This window comes from Oncorhynchus masou, chromosome 3, assembly GCF_036934945.1.
Source record: "Oncorhynchus masou masou isolate Uvic2021 chromosome 3, UVic_Omas_1.1, whole genome shotgun sequence".
NCBI lineage: Eukaryota > Metazoa > Chordata > Actinopteri > Salmoniformes > Salmonidae > Oncorhynchus > Oncorhynchus masou.
The window spans coordinates 22,723,317-22,751,249 of record NC_088214.1 but is presented as its reverse complement, the minus strand read 5'-3'; the positions used below and the strand labels follow the sequence as shown (position 1 = coordinate 22,751,249).

Here is a 27,933-nt window from a genome sequence, read left to right as displayed (position 1 = left end):
TGTCAGATCTTCACTTTGCACAGGTAGACAATGCATGTAACGGGTAGACTGATTTGTTTATGTCCAAGAAATCTTATTAAAAGGATTTTCCCAGCAATCATTCTTCACTGGTGTCAATTATTTCCGTGATCCAGTCAAACTCCATTTGTACCCAATTCCAGGATTCAAACTGTTGGACGCGAGACAGCCAAGCAGAAATGACAGCGGGCAGCACTGGTGTGATGGATAAGAACTTGCCCCAATCAGAGAGGGATGAAAGACATTTTTCAACGGCCTATGCTCTTTATAGGAGCCAAATGCTGAAATCAAGTAAGTGCAACTGTTAGATTTTTTTATTAGCCTAGTTTTAACACTGTCGCCTACTTACACAGTGGGGATGGGTTATGGATTACCATTACACACTGTCGACTGTACAGTGGGCGAAATGAGACATTCAATGACATCAATATAATGAGAGTTCTAGTACTGGGATGGAGCAAAAACCTGCACGCCCCGTCTGTCCCCATGACCAGGGTTGTCACTAATTAGAGCTGGAACACCACTAGGTGGTGGAAGAGGACAATAGAATATCACTGAGGACAGAAAGTCGGCCAGTCAGCGTGGCCTTGTGAAATGGCGTCCTGATGAGATGGTGCTCCACTCAAGTTATTTCACCTCGTCGTTACTGGTCGAGTAGACTGGAACTTTATTTCCACATGCTATTTAATGCAAGCACGCACATATCATAGAATACATTGGCTTAAAACAGCTGACAAATAAGTGGGGTATTTAATATTAATGTTGTGGGGGAAAACATGTTCTGTCTCCCATTTTGATTTAGAATAGTTTTAAACCTGTCAGTCGCATCAAGCATATTTCACAGGTACAGTAATTTGCCTGCGTAGTCAGAAGGTTGAATCCCACTTATCAAAACTAGGCAACGAAAGGGATATTCCTCAGAAGGGGCAGAGCATAAAACGTGGGCGGTGCGTAAAGGTCGTTCCATATAGAAATGTATCTATGTGCATAGAACTGATAAGGCTCTCTACCAAATAACAGGGAGTTGTATTTCTGTGTTAAATATCTATTTACATCATTCTGAACCTTGCCCCCTTCTGTCTGCTGTGGGTATGCCCTTTATTTGGGAAATGTAGTTTTTACTTTAGTATTTCAACATGAAAGATTGTAGATGTCCTTACATTGACATACATTTCCCACAAGGCAATACAAGGTTGTTCTCACATCTTGTCACCTCATGAATATGTATCGTACAATATTTGCGTAAGAGGTCGGCCGACATTAATTTCATATTCTGCCATAGTATTTTGGTCTAAATGAGACACAGTCACGTCTCCGCCCTTGTACCGATCTCTCACTTCGAGTCCGACCTGTTTTTAGCGGATTTCCTCTGAAATGTTTTCGGGAACGCAGGGGAGATTTCAACTGGAGCGCGGAGGCAAAGAAGGGAATGAATAGTGGGATAAGTACACCACCCAACCGGCGGACATTTATTGTATTGTGTTCCTATTGTCGCGCTTTTTTAATGTAGAAGGCTGATGTTAAGCCACGTACGCACAGATATCTAGTGTACTTTTCATTTGGTAAAATGGAAAGTGCGCGGGCTGTCGTTGACGAAGACTTGGCAGATAGAACTGCAACTAAGTTTAAGAAGCCTAGCGGACTGTCTGTCGCCCAGTGGACGCCAGTGGATGATGGTGGTGTACATTTGACGGCCTCTCGTTTAGATATTAGAAATGGGAACAATCCCTCTCAGGCTGCAGTGGGTTCTAGTGCTTCGAATAAAAGTAATGGAAGCACATCTACGAATGTCCGGAGTTTATCCAGTAACTCCAACTCGCTCCTGTTGAGACGGAGGAGGCTGAAGAGGAACCTCTCAGCTGCAACCACATCGGCTGTCACTGCCGCCTGCGGCGCCAAGATGAACTCGACCCTCTCCTCTGCGTCTCTGCATACTCGGAGTCTGGATAGGAAGACGTTGCTGAGGCATCGGCAGAACATGCAACTGCAGCCTTCAGATAGAGAGTGGGTGCGAGTGGATCTTAACAGGGGATCCATACATGTCCACGACAAACTCACCACGCCGTCATATCCTAGGCCGGTGCTGTGCACGATCGATACCACCGCTGGCGACATGGCGCTCCGTATGAGCAAACTCAGTAAGTCGAGCTCTGTATTGCGTATATTTTGTAAAGACAACCTAAAGACGGATCAAAACGGAAACTGTAACGTGAAGTATCTATATGACAGTCAGTGCAAACGTATTGAAGACGGTAACGTTAATGTTAAGTGCAACCACTCGGGATCCCCAGAATTCAGGGGCGGCCTATCAGAGAAGGCAAGTGACCGGTTGAGATTACTGCTTATGGAGAACGCCGATGAGTTGCAAAAGCAACAGGATGAAAAACTTTTGAGTCCGGACTCAGATTCAAAAGATAATATAACTCACTCGTTGTCGGATCAAAATTCGAATTCTAACCTGGATACTCCAAACGAGGATGATCCAGAACAGCGGCTGAACGGAGTGGACAACTACGGGCTCAATTCTGGTTCGGACGTGGAGAGCAGCAGCGCATTCGATGACCTCAGCATCTCGGGGGCTCGGCTCAGTGAGCACCGGGACTCCCTCAGCGACGACATGATCCTGGGCACAGACGCATCCATCCTGAGCCCTAGTTTTGACAGCGCCACGGAGGGCCACGACACCTATGGCAGCTCTTCAGACGAACTGGAGCTCGACTGTCCTACCACAAGCATTGACCATATTCTCCCGAATGGCAACACAGTCTCTGCCAACTACACGTTTAGCAACGGTGGGCATTTAAACGACTTGACAGAGGATACGGGAGCAGGTAACAGACTCGGTCTAAGCAGGCTGCCACCCAGTAGTAGCGGTAGCTCATTGTCCCGGGCCTGTTCGACAGGTCATAGGCCCGACATCCAAGACCCTGACAATCGCCAGCGTGCTTTGAAAACAGGTTCGGCAGAGGCTGATGAGGATAGAGAAGCAGCAGGTGACACGAGTCCCACACTTTACGTTCAGCTCCACGGTGACGCTGTCAGGAGGCTCGGGCAAGACGAGAGGCCTCTCCAGATCCAGAATGACTTTCTCTTTAAACTGGGATTTAAGGATCCGTGGCGCGTGCAGGAGGAAGGGATGAACACCGAGATTGGCTCCCTGTTACGGTTTTACGCAGGTAAAAAGCCACTTGTTACATTACTGTTGAGGTGTGCAATATGTTTGAATGTTATTACAACAGACCTGATGTTGACATACTGTCAGATGGATGAATAGGCCCAAGCTACTCTTGAAGTTGGTAAGAATGATAAACAATGTATCTTGTTTATCATTGAGCGGGATTTGCTATATCATGCATATGTACGTTTTGCGCCATTTGGTGGTTGAATGGAAATGCATTTGAGGTGAACTGTTTCTCCTACCCTTTTGTATTGGTGTAGACCACCCTACATGCCATTCCTTTAGCCTACCAACTCTATTTGTATTGGTGTAGACCACCCTTCATGCCATTCCTTTAGCCTACCAACTCTATTTGTATTGGTGTAGACCACCCTTCATGCCATTCCTAAGCCTACCAACTCTATTTGTATTGGTGTAGACCACCCTTCATGCCATTCCTAAGCCTACCAACTCTATTTGTATTGGTGTAGACCACCCTACATGCCATTCCTAAGCCTACCAACTCTATTTGTATTGGTGTAGACCACCCTACATGCCATTCCTAAGCCTACCAACTCTATTTGTATTGGTGTAGACCACCCTACATGCCATTCCTTTAGCCTACCAACTCTATTTGTATTGGTGTAGACCACCCTACATGCCATTCCTAAGCCTACCAACTCTATTTGTATTGGTGTAGACCACCCTACATGCCATTCCTAAGCCTACCAACTCTATTTGTATTGGTGTAGACCACCCTACATGCCATTCCTTTAGCCTACCAACTCTATTTGTATTGGTGTAGACCACCCTTCATGCCATTCCTAAGCCTACCAACTCTATTTGTATTGGTGTAGACCACCCTTCATGCCATTCCTAAGCCTACCAACTCTATTTGTATTGGTGTAGACCACCCTACATGCCATTCCTAAGCCTACCAACTCTATTTGTATTGGTGTAGACCACCCTACATGCCATTCCTAAGCCTACCAACTCTATTTGTATTGGGGAATTGGCATTAGCCTACATGGTATATATGCCATATCATTGTAATAACAGTAAAACATGACAACCCTTGCCTAAGGGATAGATCATTAACCAAACACTTCCATGCCTCCCCCTTGGCACTCCCCTACCATTGTAAAACATATTTTGGAAGCTAAAGAAATGCATTTATTCATGTCTACATTCATTTATTCTGTTAGACTCCTTAATACATACTTTGTATTGGTGTAGACCACCCTACATGCCATTCCTAAGCCTACCAACTCTATTTGTATTGGTGTAGACCACCCTACATGCCATTCCTAAGCCTACCAACTCTATTTGTATTGGTGTAGACCACCCTACATGCCATTCCTAAGCCTACCAACTCTATTTGTATTGGTGTAGACCACCCTACATGCCATTCCTAAGCCTACCAACTCTATTTGTATTGGGGAATTGGCATTAGCCTACATGGTATATATGCCATATCATTGTAATAACAGTAAAACATGACAACCCTTGCCTAAGGGATAGATCATTAACCAAACACTTCCATGCCTCCCCCTTGGCACTCCCCTACCATTGTAAAACATATTTTGGAAGCTAAAGAAATGCATTTATTCATGTCTACATTCATTTATTCTGTTAGACTCCTTAATACATACTTTTAAGTCATATTGTGAGCTAAACATAAATTCCTTAAAATATTGAATTGAAATTCCATTCATTCCTGTGGAGGACTGCTTCTTCTGGGGAATGCCAATATGGCTGACCAGTGGCATCAAAGTGTTGGCCATTACATATAATAAATCCAGTGTGTATATACACCATTGGTAGAAACATTTACATTTCCTCTGTAATAATGCCATGCAGGTGGAATTACAGGCCCACTCCTTCCTGTTGTCATTAGCTGTGAACTTTGACAGGCAAGGTGAGTGAGTATAACAGTCCATACTTAATGCAGGAGGGTATAGATGGGCTGAGATAAGGCTCCTGGGCACAAGTATTGGCAAGGTAAGTGGGACCTGAATATTTATACCACACAATAACTGCCTATCCAATATCATCATAGTGTGTATAGCTCACACACATTTTGAACACCTGTCCCCTATGGTGTCCAGGCTTGCAGACCAGGCCTGACTGTGTGTATCCTGGCATAAGGTTGTTTGAAAGTTACGCTTTGGTCAAAGTTGCCCTGCTGAAGGCAGTAGGATTTTTAGTGTTGTTGTTTTTTTCCCCTCCTCTCCTTCCGTCTTTGTTAAACCATGGCAGCACGCTCCGCTCCCATGGACACGCATGACATGGCCACAAAGCCAGCGCTGAACTTATGGCACCCAGACATGGGCCCTGTTCCGGCTTTTGGCCCATTATCACCGTAATGAAAGGCTTGAATGCGTGGGTGGGTGGATGGAGGGAGGGAGAGACTGAGGGATAGGGGGATGGATGGGTTGAGAAGGGGGGGGGGCGTAAAACCCCAGCTATGTGGAAGAATTCAGTGATTTGTGGTCATTTAGATGCTGCACGGGCCCTGTCCTCCAGGCACCCTGTCTTCTGGACTGTCACACTAACTGCCTTCCAAGCTGGGTTTCTGTGCCTCTGCCTCAGTTCCATCAGAGAGCAGGAAGCTCTTTCCATTCACTCTTCCACTGCTGATACCCCACCACCACCGCTTCTGCTTTAGCTGGGGGGAGAGAGAAGTTTCTACAATGTTCTCCAGGGTCATGAAGGTCTTGGTAATGTACGTGAGCAGAGGCCGAAACACACTCTCCCCAAACGCCTGTCCTGCTCTGACTGAGAGAGCCTATTGTTGCAGATGTCGATGTGAAACTGAAAATGGCCACGTGGTTGTTGCTGTCCCATTCACGGTCACATGTGCCAGGCCCATAATTATTTTGTCTGTTTCAAAGGGCCACAGTGTCTTGAGTGGATACTAGTTAATTTAGATGGTTTTATATGATGGGCTGAATGTGTGTGTGTGATATTTGTGGTTAACAATCGACCTGCAGCCTACCAGTGTGGCATACATGTGCAGTCAAGCCAGCCATTCAACCAACCAGCAGTGACAGCCATTACAGTACGGTAGCTTTGATCCTCCACCTCCAGGGGCCGGGCCAGACATCTAAAACCTCCCTCCATGTCCTCTCCCGGTCTCCTTTCCATTTACTCTCCCTGTCCCACATGAGCCGGCTTAACTCTGGTCACCTGAGCCCTCCTCGGGCCTCCTCAGGCCCTGTCTGACCCTCTTCTCACCCCCTTGGTTCACTGCCCAACACGCAGGTCCCTGTCTGTCACACAGCAGCAACAGCATTCAACAAGGAAGTTAAAACCGAACCGCCCATATGCCCTTGTGTGAGGCACTCTCACCACGCCCCCTCTCTGATATGGTGGAGGCATGTGAGGAATGTACACTGGCTCCTCTAGAATGTCAGGCACGTCTACTGGGGAGGAAGTGAAAGGGGAGGAGGGAGGGGTTGGAGGGGGATACTACCTCACCATACTGCTCCTGTCACTTATTCAACTGACTGACTGAGTGACCGTTCCTCTCAGATGGTGAAGATAAGAGGGGGTGTGGTGTGTGTGTGTGGAGTCTACTGGACTTCCTGTAAGAGGCCTCACAATCTAATCTCTGTAGTTCTGCAGTAATGGCTCTTTAGGCCTGTGCACAACAGTCTCATGTTTGTACATTCAACAACACCTGTTGTGAAATATATCTGTTGGAGGAATAGGCCTGAAAGCCTAGCAAATACAGCGAGATTACCGAGGGGTAGAAAAATGGGTCTGCGCTACGAAGATACTACACTGAACAAAAATATAAACACAACAAGAAACAATTTAAAATATTTGACTGAGTTACAGTTCATATAAGGAAATCAGTCAATTGAAATAAATAAATTAGGCCCTAATCTAGGGCTGAGCAGTATACCCCATTTTACAATATACCGGAATTGAAGCGCAGACTGATTTGGGTTTTAAGTTTACTTTCATTAACAGTCTTTGAATGTTTGTTAAATGTGATACGCCATGTGTAACGTACATTTTTATAGTTTCTTCGCTACTTGAGTCATCTCTCTCCATACCGCTTTCCACACAGACCTAGCCACTCGCCCTGTCACTCAAGGAGCGCATTTGTTGTTCCTCGACCACGAGACACTTGGCTAGTCTACATGGTCAATGCAGCACATGCAAAAATGTCGATGACAAAAATGCTGTTCGCTTTGCTTCTTAATAAAAATCCACTAGCGTTCTACAATTACTTTGTTTGTGTTTCTTACATCTGTAAACAACTAGTTTGACATTTCTTAGCATGTTGAACCTAAATATTGTTCGTCGCTAATGCTAGTTAGCTGGCTAATAAATGTAGTGAGTCAGAGCAGAGCAAACGTAATTAGCTATACACCCTGATAATACCAGTGATGGTATAGACCCAAATCAGCATGTTTGTGTAACAGGATCTTCAAAATGAAAGAGGAATATGTGAAGCATAACTACGTCAGCTAAATGAAGGAGCTAAGAGAACATTCAATGTAGCCAAAGATTATAGGTTCCCCTAGGAAACACTTTGGTTCCTACCCTGTCACAATAACTCCTCCCTGGCATTGTCATTTGCTGTCATGTCAAACAACACTATTAAAAAGTGCCCACTATTATATTCCAACTATAGAATTAGAATAATCATTCTATTTCCATAATTCCAACAGTTCACCCAAGTGTATGCTCTAAATCACATGTCAAATCAAATGAGGCCTAGATTGCTTGCCCATATTGTGCAGCCCTATGTGGAAATGATCTCAAATAAGTCCAGGAAATGCAGAAATTGATGAAAATGCTGAAAATTATTTGGGGTTGAAGTCAACTTCAGTTGTAAAAAAAACAATCTGAATGGAGAAAGACCCATTGAAATCACTTAGAATGTATGTGTGGCCACCCTAGAGTCACACACTACTCATAAAGCAATTATTAAATGCCAAATACGCCATACGATCATAAAAATAAATAAATAGTGCTATTATATTTTGGCCATATCGCCCTACCTTAATCTATGGATTTCACATGACCGGGAATACAGATATGCATCTATTGGTCACAGATACATTGGATACCTTGGGCTTGGATCAGAAAAGCAGTCAGTATCTGGTGTGACCACCATGTGCCTTATGCAGCGCGACACATCTCCTTCGCATAGAGTTGATCAGGGTGTTGTTTGTTGCCTGAACACAATTGCATTTTATCGATGGCAATTTGAATGCATAGAGATATCGTGACAAGGTCCCACGCTGTCGTACATGTCTATCCAGAGCATCCCCAACATGCTCAATGGGTGACATGTTTTGAGTATGCAGGCCATGAAACAACTGGGACATTTTCAGCTTCCGGGAATTGTGTAGAGATCCTTGGGATATGGGGCCGTGCATTATCATGCTGAAACAATGGGCCTCAGGATCTTATCACGGTATTTCTGTGCATTCAAATTGCCATCAATAAAATGCAATTGTGTTCATTGTCCATAGCTTATGCCTGCCCATACCATAACCCCACCGCCACCATGGAAAACTGTTCACAACGTTGACATCAGCAAACCGCTCGCCCACACGACGCCATACATACTGTCTGCCATCTGCCCCTTACAAATTAATTTAAATTCTCTGGCGGCAGCTCTGGTGGACATTCCTGCAGTCAACATGCCAATTGCACACTCCCTCAACTTGAGACATCTGTGGCATTGTGTTGTGTGACAAAACTGCACATTTTAGATTGGCCTTCTATTGTCCCAAGCACAAAGTGCACCAGTGCAATAATCATGCTGTTTAATCAGTTGCCACACCTGTCAGGTGGATGGATTATCTTGGCGAAGGAGAAATGCTCATTAACGGGGATGTAAACACATTTGTGAGAAATAAGTATTTTGTGCGATTGGAACAATTCTGGGATTTTTTTATTTCAGCTCATGAAATATGGAACCAACACTGAACTAGGATCAGCTCTTAGCTCTGGGATTTCAGTGTCCCTCTGTGGATACGCTGAAATAGGATCAGCCCAGAGTCTTCCCAGGAGAATATCCTAATGAAGCTCTCCCTTGCCAGGCAGATGCAACTGTTTCCCCACTAACATACTCAGAGGTGTGTGTGTGAGAGCCAGAGTGCTGTCATTAGCCTACCAGCTAGCTTCGTTTAGCAAACATCCCACATTTAGGACCAGTTAGGACTTCATTAACACCCAGCGGTCATGATTTTCTAAGATTTCTTTCAGTCTGTCAAACTTATTACTTCCACAAACTGCAGTGTTTTAGCTCAATGAGTCCAAATATGAGCTTAGTTGACAGTGAGCATTGCTCTGTTATTTTAATTGAGGATCAAATCAAATGTTATTGGTCACAAACACATGGTTAGCGGATGTTAATGCGAGTGTAGCGAAATGCTTGTGCTTCTAGTCCGACGGTGCAGTAATATCTAACAAGTAATCTAACAAATTCACAATTATTACCTTATACACACACAATGTAAGGGGATGGAATAAGAATATGTACATATAAATATATGGATGAGCGATGGCCGTGCGGCATAGTTAAGATGCAGTAGATGGTATAGAGTACAGTATATACATATGAGATGAGTAATGTAGGATATGGAAACATTATTAAAGTGGCATTATTTAAAGTGACTAGTGATACATTTATTAAATCCATTTATTTAAGTGGCGAGAGATTTGAGTCTGTATGTTGGCAGCAGCCTCTATGTTAGTGATGGTTGTTTAACAGTCTGATGGCCTTGAGATAGAAGCTGTTTTTCAGTCTCTTGGTCCCAGCTTTGATCCACCTGTACTGACCTCGCCTTCTGGATGATAGCGGGGTGAACAAGCCGTGGCTCGGGTGGTTGATGTCCTTGATGATCTTTTTGGCCTTCCTGTGACATCGGGTGCTGTAGGTGGTAGGTGGCAGGTAGTTGCCCCCGGTGATGCATTGTGCACATCGCACTACCTTCTGGAGAGCCTTGCGGTTGAGGGCAGTGCAGTTGCCATGCCAGGCTGTGACACAGCCTGTCTCGTCGTTGTTGGGAATCAAGCCCACCACTGTCGTGTCGTCTGCAAACTTGATGATTGAGTTGGAGGTGTGCATGGTCACGCAGTCATGAGTGAACAGGTTCATTGTTATTATGTTGTTGGGTAGACCTATTCAAAAGAACTACTGTGTCACACAATGCATTGCTTGTCATGCTTATCATACTTTTAGGCTACGGCTGTGCTGTCTCCACGTCAGAGAGTAGGTTACAACAGGTGAGCTAGACAGTCCGGTAAGAGAGGACAGAGTTGAGTTTTCCCCTTCCTTCAGGTAAAGAGTTTGGTAAGGTTTTGCAATGTTACTGCGTCACACGTGTTTGAGGCACCATGTGTCATGAGGTGTACTTTGGCGTGACGGACAGGTGCAGAATGGGAATACATTGCTCATGCGGGATTTATGACAACGGAGATATCTAGCATCCTAATCCAAGCGTTCCTGTACACACAAAGCACAGTGAGAAAGGAGAGTGGATGCTTTCAGGAGATAAATAGGAAATGCTGTTTGCTTATACCTGGCCATTTTATGTCTCTTTACCTTACAATAGTTAGTTTGATTAGTTTGTTCACAGTCCACACACATTTAAGTAAAATACAATATATAATGTCACGTCTGGTTGCCCCATTGTCACATAGCTGGATAGTGAGCAGGATTATGGTGGTGATGTAGTGACTCAGAACTCTGCAGCTAGCTAGGGGTTTAAAGGATTAATGAAGCTTGAAGTTCTCTGAAGCAGTGCTGATGACAGCCATTAAGCACATAGTTGACTTAGCCTCTTGTCTCTCACTCCACGTCCCAGATTGGTCCCAAATTTGCACATCAATCTTCTCCAAATATTTTACATTATGGCAGAAGAACACTTTCTGGCACTTTTTTTGTATGTACTCTGAGTGTACATAGCATTAGGGACACCTTCCTAATATTGAGTTGCACCCCCTTTTGTCCTCAGAACAGCCTTAATTTGTTGGTGCAGGGACTACAACGGGTCGTAAGCATTCCACAGAGATGCTGGCCCATGTTGACGCCAATACTTCCCACAGTTGCCAAGTTAGCTGCATGTCCTTTGGGTAGTGCACCATTCTTGATAAACATGGGAAAATGTTGAGCATGAAAAACCCACCAGCATTACAGTTCTTCACACTCAAACAGGTAACATGAATAAGGGATCATAGGTTTCACCTGGATTCACCTGGTCAGTCTGTCATGAAATGAGCTCACTGGTCTTCTTGGCAACAATTTTAGAAGCTCTCCATATTTGATGAATGCAGTAGTAGTTAGGGAATTTAACTAAATTAAAATTATAATTCCAGTGCATTGTCTCTAGGTGCAATCTGAGGTCAACTGAATGTAATTATTTTGATAGTGTCATGCCTAAATGGGAATTACCTTGATCAGATTCAAGGTCCTCAAGGTTTCTCTAGTAGTCAAGGAGATGGAAAGTTGCTTCAAAATTAATGCCAACCAATAGTGAAAACAAGTCCCCTAATGGTGGTTGTCTACCCTCATCTCCTCTCCTGGCTGGCAGCTAATGGTGTGCTCATAAACAGTCCATTGGTGAGTCATGTCATTTTCTAATCGGATATTGCACGTTCCATGGCTTGAATGGAATGTGTAGTGTGTGTGTGTGCACCCAAGGAGAGGAGGAAAGGGGTAAGGGGGAACTTAAAGAATGTGTTGTCTCCTCATGGAAGAAACTCACTATTACATAAGAGGTGTGTGGGCGTAGGGAGGGTGTGTGTGGTGAGATGCTTTTAGGATAGTGGTGTCAGCCTGCAGAGCCATAGGAGTATTTCTGTTTTCATTCTAATATACAGTAGATCCCTCTCTCCCCCTCCCTCCATCTCTAGCTCTCTCAATTTCTTCCCTCAATCTGTCCTCATCGTTCTCCTCTCGCTATCGTTTCTCACATCTCCTCCTCCCTCAGACCATCTGACAGATAGCATTTATCTCTCCATATCTTTCTCTCCCTAACAAGACCAGCATTTTTATCCTCCCTCCACCCCCAACTGTCCATCGCCCCCCTCTCTCTCTCTGCCACCCTCATCCCTGGCCCTGATCAACTCCATTTGTTGCCATTCCACCATAGGGGGGTCTGAGATGGGTTGTGCCTTGTTCTTTCTCACTCAATGTCTCTTAAACAGGGAGTTTGATATTTAGGGTAATGTCAGCTCAAGCTTCAAATGCCTTTGATAAAGTACAACTGGAATTTATATATAAATGTTTGGACTATTTTAATTTAGGAGAATCTCTTATACAGTGGGTTTAAGTTATGTTTTGTAACCCTAGGTGTAAAATGGTAAATTATGTCTAATTCTCAAAAGTGTTAAATTGTCAAGAGGAGTAAAACAAGGTTGTCCACTATCGGCATATCTATTTATTATGGCCAATGAAATGTTAGCTATTAAAATTAGAATCAACAATAATATCAATGGGCTAGAAAACCAGAACTTAAAAACAAAGGTGTCATTGTATGGTTATGGTTCATGTTCTTTAAATGCACAATTTGGATCTCTGCACAGCCTCAAATAGTTTTCAAACCTCTCTGGATTATAACCAAATTATGCTAAATTGTAATTCCATATTACAAATTGGATCTCTAAAAAAATGAAATGTTTACATTACCGTGTAGTTTACCAATAAAATGGTCAGACGGTGAAGTGGAAGTGGACGGTGAAGTGGATATAAATTCTCACTATAATACATGTTTATAGACAGTTTGCCAAATTTGATAAGATTTTGCTACCATGGAAAGGACAACACCTGTTAGCCAGCCAGAAGTGGTCTGTGGTCACCACCGGTCACCACCTGCAGAACCACTCCTTTATTGGGGGTGTCTTGATAATTGCCTATAATTTCCACCTGTTGTCTATTCCATTTGCACAACAGCATGTGAAATTTATTGTCAATCAGTGTTGCTTCCTAAGTGGACAGTTTGATTTCACAGAAGTGTGATTGACTTGGAGTTACATTGTGTTGTTTAAGTGTTCCCTTTATTTTTTTGAGCAGTGTATAACTAAATAGAAAAGGTTCTCTAGCAGATTAGTAAGAATTGCTCACCCCGCGTTCAAGAAAGGCCTTTTTCCACTTCATTCAGATTACAACCACTCACTTTAGGTTATTTCAAAATGAAATAATCTCCAAAATAACGCACAAAAATAAAAAAAATAAGAAAGCCATAGAAAGCTGCTTGCAATTTCAGTTTAATCCACCAGAAAAGACAGAATAAATATTTGGGGGAAAAAAGTAAAATCTTTGTAAATTATATCATAATTAGGACTGGTGGAGTTGTCACACATGCATTTAACAAAAATATATTGAAATGTCAGCTCTATCCAAAATTACAACCAACTGATTGCAGCATTACTGCAAAATGGAGGCAAGTGGAAATGGGAAACTGTAAGGGACTTGTTGGCCCTGCATTGAAGACCAAAATTGGCTAAATAAAATTGTGTAAAATAAAAAGTATACCAGTTTAATTTAAGGACCCAACAAATGACAAGGGAAAAATATTTGGGAGATTTTCGATGTACCGACTCCATGGCACATGGTTTAAGAACTGATACACAAAACGGAACACCGGATTCAACTTAAACTATACACAATTCTTTCAACTAATAGTATGTAATATATATGTGGGGTACAACCATCCCAGCTCTGCAGATTTTGCTGTGAAGACACAGAATCAGCTTGTTTTGGGTCGCAGGTCCAGGAATGGCTGAAGAATTGCAACATTGGAGCTAACTCTGCAAATAGCACTGCTGGCTGATCTGAAAAGTCAGTCAAATTGAGCAATAATGTAATAATACTCTTAGCAAAAAAAATGAATCTTTAATTTACAAGCTGTAGAAACTAAGAGAATAGTAAGGTTCAGAACTTTTGTGGAACATTACAGCACAGTGGGAAAATATACGTCAGCGAGAAGTCAAAACCAATGTGTACCTAACCATAAACATAAACTCCTTTCTTAAAATAAATACACACGTATAGATTTTTAAACCTGCATATTTAGTTAATATTGCCTGCTAACATGAATTTCTATTTCACTTGTCACAGAGTCAGGGAAACGTTATAGTTACATGCAGCATTTTGGGCCGCCTGGCTCGTTGCGAACTGCGCGAAGACTATTTCTTCCTAACAAAGACAGCCAACTTCGCCAAACTGGGGATGATTTAACAAAAGCACATTTGTGGGAAAAAAGCACAATCGTTGCACGAATGTACCTAACCATAAACACCAATGCCTTTCTTAAAACCAATACACAGAAGTATATTTTTTTAAGCCTGCATTTTTAGTTAAAAGAAATCTAGGTTAGCAGGCAATATTAAACTAGGGAAATTGTGTCACTTCTCTTGCGTTCATTGCACGAAGAGTCAGGGTATATGCAACAGTTTGGGCCGCCTGGCTCGTTGCGAACTAATTTGCCAGAATTGTACGTAATTATGACATAACATTGAAGGTTGTGCAATGTAACAAGAATATTTAGACTTATGGATGCCACCGGTTCTGTATTTCATTGAATTAATAAACGTTTTGTTTTCGAAATTATAGTTTCCGGATTTCACCATATTAATGACCCCGGGCTCATATTTCTGTGTGTTATTATGTTATAATTAAGTGTATGATTTGATATTTGATAGAGCATTCTGACTGAGCGGTGGTAGGCAGCAGCAGGCTCGTAAGCATTCATTCAAACAGCACTTTCGTGCGTTTGCCAGCAGCTCTTTGCTGGGCTTCAAGCATTGAGCTGTTTATGACTACAAGCCTATTAACTCCTGAGATTAGGCTGGTGTAACCAATGTGAAATGGCTAGCTAGTTAGTGGGTGCATGCTAATAGCGTTTCAATCGGTGACTTCACTCGCTCTGAGACCTTGAAGTAGTTGTTCCCCTTGCTCAGCAAGTGTCGCGGCTTTTGTGGAGTGATGGGTAACGATGCTTCGAGGGTGGCTGTTGTCGATGTGGTCCTGGTTCGAGCCCAGGTAGGGGCGATGAGAGGGATGGAAGCTATACTGTTACACTGGCAATACTAAAGTGCCTATAAGAACATCCAATAGTCAAAGGTATATGAAATACAAATGGTATAGAGAGAAATAGTCCTATAATAATAACTACAACCTAAAACTTCTTACCTGGGAATATTGAAGACTTATGTTAAAAGGAACCACCAGCTTTCATATGTTCTCATGTTCTGAGCAAGGAACTTAAAAGTTAGCTTTTTCTTTACACTGCACATATTGCACTTTTACTTTCTTCTCCAACACTGTTTTTGCATTATTTAAACCAAATTGAACATTTTTTCATTATTTATTTGAGGCTAAATTGAGTTTATTAATGTATTATATTAAGTTAAAATAAACGTGTTCATTCAGTGTTGTTGTAATTGTCATTATTACTTATAAATAAATAAATGTAAAAAAAATTGTCCGATTAATCGGTATTGGCTTTATTTGGTCCTCCAATAATCGGTATCTGCGTTGAAAAATCATAAATCGGTTGACCTCTAGTGAAGATAACCAAGAATGTTACGTTGTTCAGATGAGACTGAATAAGGTGATGATTGACTGCTATTATAAGTGACTGCTCTTGATATGAAAGATTTACAGGACTTTTAGAGTTTATTCGGAAGACAACCGCTCTATAAACATTCTAACGTGGTGTCCGACTTCCTAGTTAATTACATTTACATGTTTAATTTAATCAGGTAATATTAATTACAGAGAATAGATTTGATAATAAAAAAGCATGTCATATATCACTCAAACCATAGCAAAGACACGACACTGTCATCAAGGCAAAGGGTGGCTACTTTGAAGAATCTCAAATATATTTTTGATTTGTTTAACACTTGTTTGGTTACTTCCTGAATCCATGTGTTATTTCATAGTTTCATAGTTTTGATGTCTTCAATGTTATTCTACAATGTAAAAAATAGTAAATATAAAGAAAAACCCTGGAATGATTATATACTGTATATCAAAACTTTTGACTGGTACTGTATACACACACAAAAGAAGTAAAAAAATGTTTCTATAGTCCACGATCAGCTCCTTTGTCTTGCTCACATTGAGGAAGAGGTTGTTGTCCTGGCACCACACTGCCAGGTCTCTGACCTCCCTATAGGCTGTCTCATCATTGTCGGTGATCAGGACTACCAACATTGTGTCGTCTGCAAACTTTATGAATGAGTCGTGCTTGGCTACGCAGTCATGAATAAAGAGGGAATGCAGGAGGGGACTAAGCACACACCCCTGAGGGGTCCCAGTGTTGAGGATCAGCGTATTGTGTTGAGGAACAGATGTGTTGTTGCCTACCCTTACCACCTGGGGGCGACCCGTCAGGAAATCCAGGATCTAGTTGCAGAGGGAGGTGTTTAGTCCCAGGGTCCTTAGTTTAGTCATGAGCTTTGTGGGTACTATGGTGTTGAATGCTGAGCTGTAGTCAATAAACAGCATTCTCATGTTCCTTTTGTCCAGGTGGGAATGGGCAGTGTGATTTCGTATTGGGTCATCTGTGGAACTGTTGGGGCAATACGTGAATTTGAGTGGGTCTAGGGTCTCTGGTCATGGCTAACAACACCATCATGCCAGTCTTTCAAAGCACTTCATGGCTACCAACGTGAGCGCTACGGGCAGTAATCATTTGGGCAGGTTACCTTTGCTTTCTTGGGCGCACGGTCTATGGTGGTCTGTTTGAAACATGTTGGTCCGCGCATGCTTTGAGTACACGTCCTGGTAATCCGTCTGGCCCTGCAGCTTTGTGAAAGTTGACCAGTTTAAAGGTCTTCCTTACATTGGCTATGGAGAGCGTTATCAGTCATCCGGAACAGCTGGTACTCTCATGCATGCTTCAGTGTTGCTTGCCTCGAAGCAAGCATAAAAAGGTATTTAGCTCGTCTGGTAGACTCGCATCACTGGACAGCTCGAGGCTGGGTTTCCCTTTGTAGTCCGTAATAGTTTTCAAGCCCTGCCACATTCGAGGAGCGTCAGCCGGTGTAGTAGGATTCAATCTTAATCCTATATTGACGCTTTGCCTGTTTGATGGTTCGTCTGAGGGCATAGCGAGATTTCTTATAATCGTCTGGATTTGTGTCCCGCTCATTGAAATCGGTAGCTCTAGCCTTTAGCTCAGTGCGGCTGTTGCCTTTAATCCATGGCTTCTGGTTGGGGTATGTACGTACGGTCACTGTGGGGACGATGTTGTCGATGCACTTATTGATGAGGCCGGTGACAGGTGGTATACTCCTCAATGCCATTGGATTAATCCCGGAACATATTCCAGCCTGTGCTAGCAAAATAGCCCTGTAGCATAGCATCCGTGTCATCTTACCACTTCCGTATTGAGCGAGTCACTGCTTTAATTTTTGCTTGTAAGCCGGAATCAGGAGGATAGAATTATGGTCAGATTTGTCACATGGCTTTGTATGTGTCTGTGTTTGGAGTGGCTTAGAGGTTGTTTTTTTTGTCCTTTTTTCCCTCTCTCTCCTCTGGTTGCACGTGTGACATGCTGGTAGAAATGAGGTAAAACGGATTTAAGTTGGCCTGCATTAAAGTCCCCAGCCACTAGGAGGGCCGCTTCTGGGTGAGCATTTTCTTGTTAGCTTATGGCCTTATATAGATCGTTGAGTGTGGTCTTACTGCCAGCATCGGTTTGTTGTGGTAAATAGATGGCTACAAATAATATAGATGAGAACTCTTGGTTGATAGTGTGGTCTCCAGTTAATCATGAGGTATTCTACCTCAGGCGAGCAATACCTTGAGACTTCTTTAATTTTACACATTGCGCACCTGCAGTTATTGACAAACAGACACCCCCCCCGCCCCTCGTCTTACAAGATGTAGCTGCTCTGTCCTGCCGATGCACAGAGAAGCCAGCCAGCTCTGTATCATCCATGTCTTCGTTTAACCACATCTCGGTGAAACATAAGATATCATAGTGTTTAATGACCCGTTGGTAGGATAGTCTTAATCGTAGATTGTCCAGTTTGTTTTCCATTGATTGCATGTTGGCCAATAATACAGAGGGTAGTAGTGGTTTACCTTCTCGTCTGCGAGACCTACACTTGAACTCTAAACTCTGCATCCAGCAAATTATTAGATAAAGCATGTCTGGTTGGAGGGGTGTATGCCGGGCAAAGAACATTCAGAAATCTCTTCCAATACACAATGCCTGTGAGCATCAGAGATGAACCAGTTGCATACACAGCTCGAGCAAGAGCATTTCTCTGACTACGTTCCTCCATGGTGTCAAAATAAACTTCTGATTCCAGAAAGACCATGAGCTGTTGCTGTCGATAAGGTATCTGGTTCATCATATTCACCTGGAATAGAAGTAGAGTGATTTTTGTCAGAGGTTGCTTGTTGTAAGCTCTGAGGGAACTTTATGCACTTTGCCAGATGATTCTGTATCTTTGTTGCATTATTCACATATGATTTAGCACAGTATTTGCAAATGTACACATCTTTTCCATCTACATTAGCTGCAGTGAAAACTCTCCGCACATCAGATAGTGCCTGTGGCATTTTCCTGTAAAGATTAGAACCCCAAATACAATTCTATGTACAGATAAATAGTTAACTCTTTGCAACCCTTGTCCTGTCCCATCGCTGCAACTCTCGTATGGACTCGGGAGAGGCAAAGGCCGAGAGCCGTGCGTCCTCCGAAACACAACCCAGCCAAGCCAGACTGCTTCTTGACACAACGCCCGCTTAACCCGGAAGCTAACCGCACCAATGTGTTGGAGGAAACACCGTACACCTGTTCGACGAGCAGGTGTCCACATACTTGTGGCCATGTAGTATATTTTAATTTCCAAATGTATTTCCCATATCTGTGCAAAAGTGAAGACTCGCCTTGCCACAACTCCTGCTCGCAGACACCCATGGGTATCTCTACACGTTCTACACTTTCAAAGTCTTCTCTTTCAGCTTCCTCTCCAGTCCTCCCTCTCCCCATTCCCCTCTTTCAGCCTTCTTCCCAGTCCTCTTCCCTCGCCCCATTCCCCTCCTTCAGCCTTCTTCCCAGTCCTCTTCCCTCTCCCCATTCCCCTCTTTCAGCCTTCTTCCCAGTCCTCTTCCCTCGCCCCATTCCCCTCTTTCAGCCTTCTTCCCAGTCCTCTTCCCTCTCCCCATTCCCCTCTTTCAGCCATCTTCCCAGTCCTCTTCCCTCTCCCCATTCCCCTCTTTCAGCCTTCTTCCCAGTCCTCTTCCCTCGCCCCAGTCCCTTCTTTCAGTCTCCACCCCAGTCCTCCTCTCTCTCCCCAGTTCCCTATTCAAGCCTCCTCCCCAGTCATTCTCCCTCTCCCCAGCCCCAGTCTGCTCTTTCAGCCTCCTCCTCAGTCCCATCCCTCCCTCCCCCTAGCCCCAGTCTGCTCTTTCAGCCTCCTCCTCAGTCCCATCCCTCCCTCTCCCCAGCCCCAGTCCCCTCTTTCAGCCTCCTCCTCAGTCCCATCCTCCCTCTCCCCAGACCTAGTCCCCTCTTTCAGCCTCCTCCTCAGTCCTCCTCCCTCTCCCCAGACCTAGTCCCCTGAGCTCCTCAGGCCCATGCAGGGGGGATTAGGTTCAGGTCAGCAGGGGCTCACTCTTCCCTCTCTCCCCAGCTTTGATCAACAGCAGCCTAGCCTAATGCCAGCCAGCATCTGCAACTCTCAGCAAAACAGACCAAAAAAGCAGCCCCAAACCCAAAACACTCTGATTAGTTGGGGGTCCTTAAATTCCATCTCAAATGTTGTTTAATCGATTCGCTCTGCCTCAAGTCTCCAGTGAGATCATTAAATATTCATTAGATGAACATCAATTGGATGTTGTCATTCATTAGGCCTAGATCTCATCTGGGAAAATGTTGTTTGGCTAGTTAGCCACTTTACCTTATGGAGGTTTGGCATGTGATTTAGACAGATAAAATGGCTGTGGTCGGAATGTAAACGGTTACAACAACTATGTTGGTGTGGTCCAGACAAAGATAAATAAGGTGTGTTTGGGTGGAGCTATGTAAAGTTTATAAACGTCTGTCTCGCTGGTGGGAGGCTAAGTTTACACAAACTAAGGCTAAGTTTACACAGGCAGTCCATTCAGATTTTTTTCCCCCACTAGTTGGTCTTTTGACCAATCAGATCAACTCTTTGCTAATAATTGGGCAAAATATCAGAATTGTGCTGCCTGTGTAAACGTAGTGGCTGATACCAACGGACCTCATTTAAAATGCCTTTGGTAGCACTGGTACTACCAGGAAGTAGGATCAAACAAGAATGTGTGGTGTTGTCCCACATGACACTGCAGCAAAGTTTGTTGAATACACAGGTTACCTGTACCGTAAGTGGAAAAAATAAACATACTGCTTAGGGATGGGTATTTGAAATTGACTGACAATAACAACAAACTACGGATGTGAAAAGTGTGTAGGCAACCAGTGTGTCTTTTTTATGGGGCGCACTCATAAAGAAATGTTCTAAAAAAATGTTCTATCCTTATAGACTATGTAGCAGTGGACTATGTAGCAGTGTCATATAGATCATTTGATTTACTTTTAGACAAAGCCTTTTCTTTGTTAAAATAGGCTTTTTTTAAAACGTCTTAAAAAAAAATAATCTAATAATACTCTCCTAAGTAATCAAATACTAATATCCTTTCGGATATTCTAATATTCGAATAAATGTGCCCATCCCTAATACTGCTAGTGGTTGCATACCAGTTCAGCTGTGCCCTGGCAGTGATTTTGTACCAGTACGGCTCTGCACACATGGTTCTACACTGTTTGTGGTCTTAGCTCTGGTCATTGGTTTGGTACTGAGAAAGGACAGCTCTTTGTTGTGCTGCTGAAGCATTTCAAAGTTAAAGGGCCAGTGGTCCCTGATGGCCCGTCTGCCTCCCCTCTCCTCTCTCCACAGTGGAGTCCCAGGGATAGGGCCAAGCCCAGTGTGCAGCCAGACTTAATCATTACAGCGCTGCAGGCTTAATTGTTCTCAGCTGTGGTCTCTTATAATGACCCAGGCCATGGGAAAGGAGGAGCTGTCACCCACTGCGCCGGCCGGCCGAGGAGATCCCTCTCTCTTTCTCTCTCTAGCTTCCCCTTCCTCTCTGGTTGTCTCTCTCTTCCATGTTGTTCTCTATCTGAAGATCTCTCTGTGTATCTCTTTCAATCTCTATTTCACACTCTTCCTCCACCTCCCTTACACTAGTTCTCTCCTCCGTGTAGCTCTTTCAATCTCTATTTCACACTCTTCCTCCACCTCCCTCACACTAGTTCTCTCCTCTGTGTAGCTCTTTCAATCTCTATTTCACACTCTTCCTCCACCTCCCTCACACTAGTTCTCTCCTCTGTGTAGCTCTTTCAATCTCTATTTCACACTCTTCCTCCACCTCTCTCACACTATTTCTCTCCTCTGTGTAGCTCTTTCTCTCTTTACCACTCTTTCATTCTCTCTCTCTCTGCCTGTTCCCCTCTGGTTAGACTTCCCCTCTGGTTATTTTCTTTATCACTCTCCCTTGCTATCCCTCCTTCCCCCCTCCCTCCCTCTGTCAGTGCCACTGCATTCACATGGCCCCAGCATGTGACAGGGCGCTGAGCCAGAACACCCCGGATGCCATGCCTGCAGTTGCCTCAGCCTCCCTCTTTGCCTGCCGTTCAGCCGTTTCAACCAGGCCTCATTAAATTTTAAACAAAACAAGGAAAGAAGGCAAGGTGAGAGAAGAAGAGAGCGCAAGCCACCAGAAGCACGTGGAGCCAGGGAATGTTCAAAAGCATTACAATCCCATTCATTCATTCACTCCTCTTCTCCTGTCCTCTGGTCACTCGGGTTCGGAAGGTCTCACTGCGACATCTAGAGTAGGGCTGGCACAGACGCTTATGGCTGAAGACCGTTGTGAAAATACAATCATCGACATTACTTAAAATATATATATATTTTATTTATTTATTTTTACTATATATATATATATATATATATATATATATATATATATATATATATTATATTATATTTTTGATTTATTTTTACTATATATATAGATAGATAGATATGTGCTTCTTGTCAGTAACAACCACATCCTCAACATTAAGGGACATGGGCAGCTGTGAGAAGAGTTTATTCTCCAGGTCTTTAACTGTTTTCCAGAACGTCTTGGGGATAGACCTACAGAGAGAGAACTGCTCCCTAAAGTAACTTTGGCCTTTCGTATAGCCTGAGGCCACTTATTTCTAATTTGCCTGAACGAGAGCCAGTCAGCCTGAATATGCGAGTGCCTAGCCGTTTGCCAAATGCAATTCTTGAGGTGGAGTAACTCTGTAAGATCACAGTCGAACCAGGGGCTGAACCTGTTTTTAATTCTCATTTTCTTTATTGGGGCATGTTTGTTAACAATACCACTGAAAATATTAAAAAACAAGGTCCAAGTGTCTTCAACAGAGGGGATCAAGCTGATTCTATACCATTTTACAGAGGTCAGTTCATGAAGAAAGGCTTGCTCATTAAAGTTTTTTAGCAAGGGTCTGTGACTAATCAGGACAGGACATTTCACTGAGCAGCCATTACGAACACAGGCTGTAAAACAGTGATCACTAAGATATCAGTCTGGTGTTTTCTGTACTGACCAATTAGGATTGTTTGTAAGGATAACATCGAGGAGAGTAGCCTTTTCTGGGTGTTTGGAGTCATACCTTGTGGGATTGGTAATAATCTGAGAAAGATTTAAGGAGTCCCATTGCTTTAAGACTTGGTCAGGTGGTTTAAGCTTGTCCCAGTTTAGGTCACCTAGCAGGACAAATTCAGACTTAGTGTAAGGGGCCAGGAGAAAGCTTAGGGCAGGTAGGGTACAGGCCGGTGATGATGGAGGACGATAGCACCCAGCAACAGTCAACAAAGAGCTATTTGAAAGTTGAATGCTTAAAACCAGCAAATCAAATTGTTTGGGGACAGACTTGGTGGAGTGAACCTTGGTAAAGATTTCCACTCTCCCACCTTTGGAAGATCTGTCTTACCGAAAAAGGTTATAACCAGAAAGGTTAACATCAGTATTCAAAACACTCTTCCTTAACCACATCTCAGTAATGACCAACACATCGGGATTGGAGCTGTGAACCCACACTTTAAATTGATCCGTTTTAGGAAATAAGCTTCTAGTGTTAACATGCAGAAAACCCAGGCTTTTACGAGAGCAGAAATCAGTGAAGCAGATATGAGAGCACAAGTCAGAATTGGGGCTAGCATATGGTATGCCTTGTTAAAAGTTAATTTGTGGAATTTCTTTCCTTCTTAATGCGTTTGAGCCAATCAGTTGTGTTGTGACAAGGATATAAAGGTCAGTCAATCTGGAAAGTTTCATGAACTTTGAAAGTTTCTTCAAGTTCAGTCGCAGAAACCATCAAGCGCAATGATGAAACTGACTCTCATTAGTACCGCCACATGGAAGGAAGACCCAGAGTTCTCTCTGCAGAGGATAAGTTCATTAGAGTTACCAGCCTCAGAAATTGCTGCCCAAATAAATGCTTCACAGAGTTCAAGTAACAGACACATCTCAACATCAACTGTTCAGAGGAGAACTGCCTTCATGGTCGAATTGCTGCAAAGAAACCATTACTAAAGGACACCATTAAGAAGAAGAGACTTGCTTGTGCCAAGAAACCCGAGCAATGAACATTAGAATGGTGGAAATCTGTCCTTTTTGGTTTGTCGAGACCAAATTTGAGAGATTTGGTTCAAACCGCCATGTCTTCATGAGACGCAGAGTAGGTGAACGGATGATCTCCGCATGTGTGGTTCCCACCATGAAGCATGGAGGAGGAGGTGTGATTGTGTTGGGGTGCTTTGCTAAAGGGCTCGAAATTGATCTTAGGTGCATCCTTTTCCATTGATCATCCTTGATATGTTTCTACTACCTGATTGGATGCTGCCGTTCTTGGCAGAGTTCCTCTGTCCTGTGTCTGTGTTCTTTTGCCCATCTTAATCTTTTATTTTTATTGGCCAGTCTGAGAGATGGCTTTTTCTTTGCAACTCTACCTCAGGCCAGCATCCCGGAATTGCATCTTCACTGTTGACGTTTATAAAGGTGCTTGCGGGTACTATTTAATGAATCTGCCAGTTGAGGACTTGTGAGGCGTCTGTTTCTCAAACTAGACACACAAATGTACTTGTCCTCTTGCTCAGTTGTGCACAGGGGCATCCCACTCCTCTTTCTATTCTGGTTAGAGCCAGTTTGCTCTGTTCTGTGAAGGAAGTGTAGTACACAGCGTTGTACGAGATATTCCATTTCTTGGCAATTTCCCGCATGGAATAGCCTTCATTTCTCAGAACAAGAATAGACTGACGAGTTTCGAAGAAAGTTCTTTGTTTCTGGCCATTTTGAGGCTGTAATCGAACCCACAAATGCTGATGCTCCAGATACTCAAATAGTCTAAAGAAGGCCAGTGTTATTGCTTATTTAATCAGAGCAGCGGTTTTCAGCTGTGCTAACAAAACCTGCAAAATGGTTTTCTAATGATCAATTAGCCTTTTAAAATGATAAACTTGAATTAGCTAGCACAAAGTGCCATTGGAACACAGGAGTGATGGTTGCTGATAATGGGCCTCTGTGCACATATGTAGATATTCCTTAAAAAAATCACCTGTTTCCAGCTACAGTAGTCATTTACAACATTAACAATGTCTACACTGTATATCTGATAAATGTTATTTGAATGGACATTTTTTTTTTTTTCAAAAACTATGACATTTCCAAGTTACCCCAAACCTTTGAATGGTCGTGTGTGTATATATACATACATTTGCAAAAAAAAATGTTGCTTGGTCACTGAGGTATTATCTGTAGATTGATGAGGGATTCTTTTTTTAACCTATTTTAGAATGAGGCTGTAGAAAAATGTAAATGGTCTGTTAACAAACCAAACATTCAAATACAGTTACAGAAGGTAAAGTAATATCCCAAACTGGTCCGTGCATCAATACTGTTATATCGTAAAATAATGTATACTGCCCAGCCCTATCGGAGGGGCGGGTTAAAAGAGGAAGGGGAATTTCAGTTGGATTCAGTTTGCAATTGACCAATAAAGTAATCTTAACCTCTCTTAATCTCATAGAGGCACATTGATCAGGTGTGAATAATGGTTTGGGATCGCTGTTGATTGGGTCAGTGGGTTTGTGACACTACACCAAAACAATATAAAAGCACACGTTTAGTAGGGATTGTGCTGTGTTTATAGTGTAAGTGCGACAGGTGTAGGCTATGCAGTGTATTCTACTGCCTCTCCTGAAACCGCAGACACAGAGACAGATACAGATAGTTTCAATGGCTTTGTTAACCTTTGGATATGTGACCGAACTCACTTCTCAGGCCCTCAGTGCCGCTGGTCTCTCTGACACACACACACACACACACACACACACACACACACACACACACACACACACACTAGAGATTGAATGGGTTGCGAGAACAGACGACAGTTCCAGGGGCAGAGAGTTCAGACAGTAGTTACGTCAGCAGGCGGGTGGGAGGAGCTATAGGAGGACGGGCTCATTGCATGGCTGGAATAGAGTCAAATGCGTTGTTTCCATGTGTTTCGTACCTTTCCATTGATTCCATTCCAGCAATTAAAATGAGCCCGTCCTCCTACAGTTGGACGTTTATATGCACCTTAGCCAAATACATTTAAACTCAGTTTTTCACAATTCCTGACATTTAATCCAAGTAAAAATTCCCTGTCTTAGGTCAGTTAGGATCACCACTTTATTTTAAGAATGTGAAATATCAGAATAACAGTAGAGAGAATGATTTATTTCAGCTTTTATTTCTTTCATCACATTCCCAGTGTGTCAGAAGTTTACATATACTCCAATAGTGTTTGGTAGCATTGCCTTTAAAATTGTTTAACTTGGGTCAGACTTTTCAGGTAGCCTTCCACAAGCTTCTCACAAAAAATGTGATGTATTTTGGCCCATTCCTCCTGACAGAGCTGGTGGAACCGAGTCAGGATTGTTGGCCTCCTTGCTCGCACACGCTTTTTCAGTTCTGCCCACAAATTTTCTATAGGACTGAGGTCAGGGCTTTGTGATGGCCACTCCAATACCTTGACTTTGTTGTCCTTAAGCCATTTTGCCACAACTTTGGAAGTATGCTTGGGATCATTGTGCATTTGGAAGACCCATTTGCGACCAAGCTTTAACTTCCTGACTGATGTCTTGAGACGTTGCTTCAATATATCCACTTATTTTTCCTCTCTCATAGTGCCATCTATTTTGTTAAGTGCACCAGTCCCTCCTGCAGCAAAGCACACTCACAACATGATGCTGCCACCCCTTTTTCCTCCAAACATAACGATGGTCGTTATGGCCAAACAGTTCTATTTTTGAACAGAGGACATTTCTCCAAAAAGTACAATTTTTATCCCCATGTGCAGTTGCAAACCGTAGCCTAGCTGTTTTTGGAGCCGTTTTGGAGCAGTGGCTTCTTCCTTGCTGAGCGGTCTTTCAGGTTATGTCGATATAGGTCTCGTTTTACTGTGGATATAGATAGGTCCTTTGATGTTGTACTGGGATTGATTTGCACTTTTCGCACCGAAGTACGTTAATCTCTAGGAGACAGAACGCGTCTCCTTCCTGAGTGGTATGACGGCTGCATGGTCCCGTGGTGTTTATACTTGCGTACTATTGTTTGTACAGATGAACGTGGTATCTTTAGACGTTTGGAAATTGCTCCCAAGGATGAACCAGTCTTGTGGAGGTCCACAATTTCTTTCTGAGGTCTTTTTTTTCTGATCTGATTTCTTTTGATTTTCCCATGATGTCAAGCAAAGAGGCAGTGAGTTTGAAGGTAGGCCTTGAAATACATCCACGGGTACACCTCTAATTGACTCAAATGATGTCAATTAGCCTATCAGAAGCTTCTAAAGCCATGACACCATTTTCAGGAATGTTCCAAGCTGTTTAAAGGCACAGTCAACTTAGTGTATGTAAACTTCTGACCCACTGGAATTGTGATACAGTTATTTCAGTTATAATTCACTGTATCTCCTCCCACTTGCCTTGTCTGAGTTACGTAAATACAGTGGTGTGTGTGTGTATGTGAGTGAGAGACATACTGCCCTGAAACTGCTTCGCGTGATGTGTTTTGTCTCGACCATTTTGTCCTTTGTGCTGTTATCTGTGCCTAACATTGTTTGTACCATGTTTGTCCTACTACCATGTTGTGCTAATACCATGTTGTGTTGATGTTGTTGCTTCCGTGTTGTTGTGTTGCTCCCATGTTGTGCCATTGTTATGCGTTGATATCATTTTGTCATGTGTTTTCTACCATGTTGTGTTGTCATGTTTTTGCTACCATGTTGTGTTGCTACCATGTTGTGTTATGTTTTGCTGCCATGCTGTGTTGTTTTTTTACTGTTGTGTTGCTGTTATGTTTTATTTCTGTCATGTTGTTTTTGTCTTGTTGTGTTGCTACCATGCTGTGTTGCTGTTGTGTTGCTGTCATGTTGTGTTGTCATTTCGTGTTGCTGCCATGTCGTGCTGTCATGTTGTGTGGCTACCGTGTTGTGTTGCTGCCATGTCGTGTTGTCATTTTGTCTTGCTGTCATGTTGTGTGGCTACCATGTTGTGTTACTTTCATGTGGTGTTTTCATGGTGTATTTGCTACCATCTTGTCGTGATGTGCATTTTGTCCTACATTTTTCTTTAGTTATCCTAGCCCCCAGCCCCACAGAAGGTCTTTTGTCAATTTGTCCTTAATTGACTTGCCT

The 27,933-nt window shown here is 43.1% G+C and overlaps 1 protein-coding gene across 2 annotated transcripts in view; it reads left to right on the top strand.

Moving 5' to 3' along the window:
* Window positions 1-1,255: 1,255 nt before the first annotated feature.
* The window catches only part of LOC135512943 (PH domain leucine-rich repeat protein phosphatase 1-like), a 66,606-nt gene continuing 39,928 nt past the window's right edge, over window positions 1,256-27,933 (top strand). For both annotated transcript variants that reach the window (XM_064935491.1, XM_064935482.1), the window contains exon 1: window positions 1,256-3,194. In XM_064935491.1, the coding sequence (XP_064791563.1) occupies window positions 1,586-3,194 (1,609 nt within the window). In that variant the 5' untranslated portion in view covers window positions 1,256-1,585. The remainder of the gene's footprint in view (window positions 3,195-27,933) is intronic.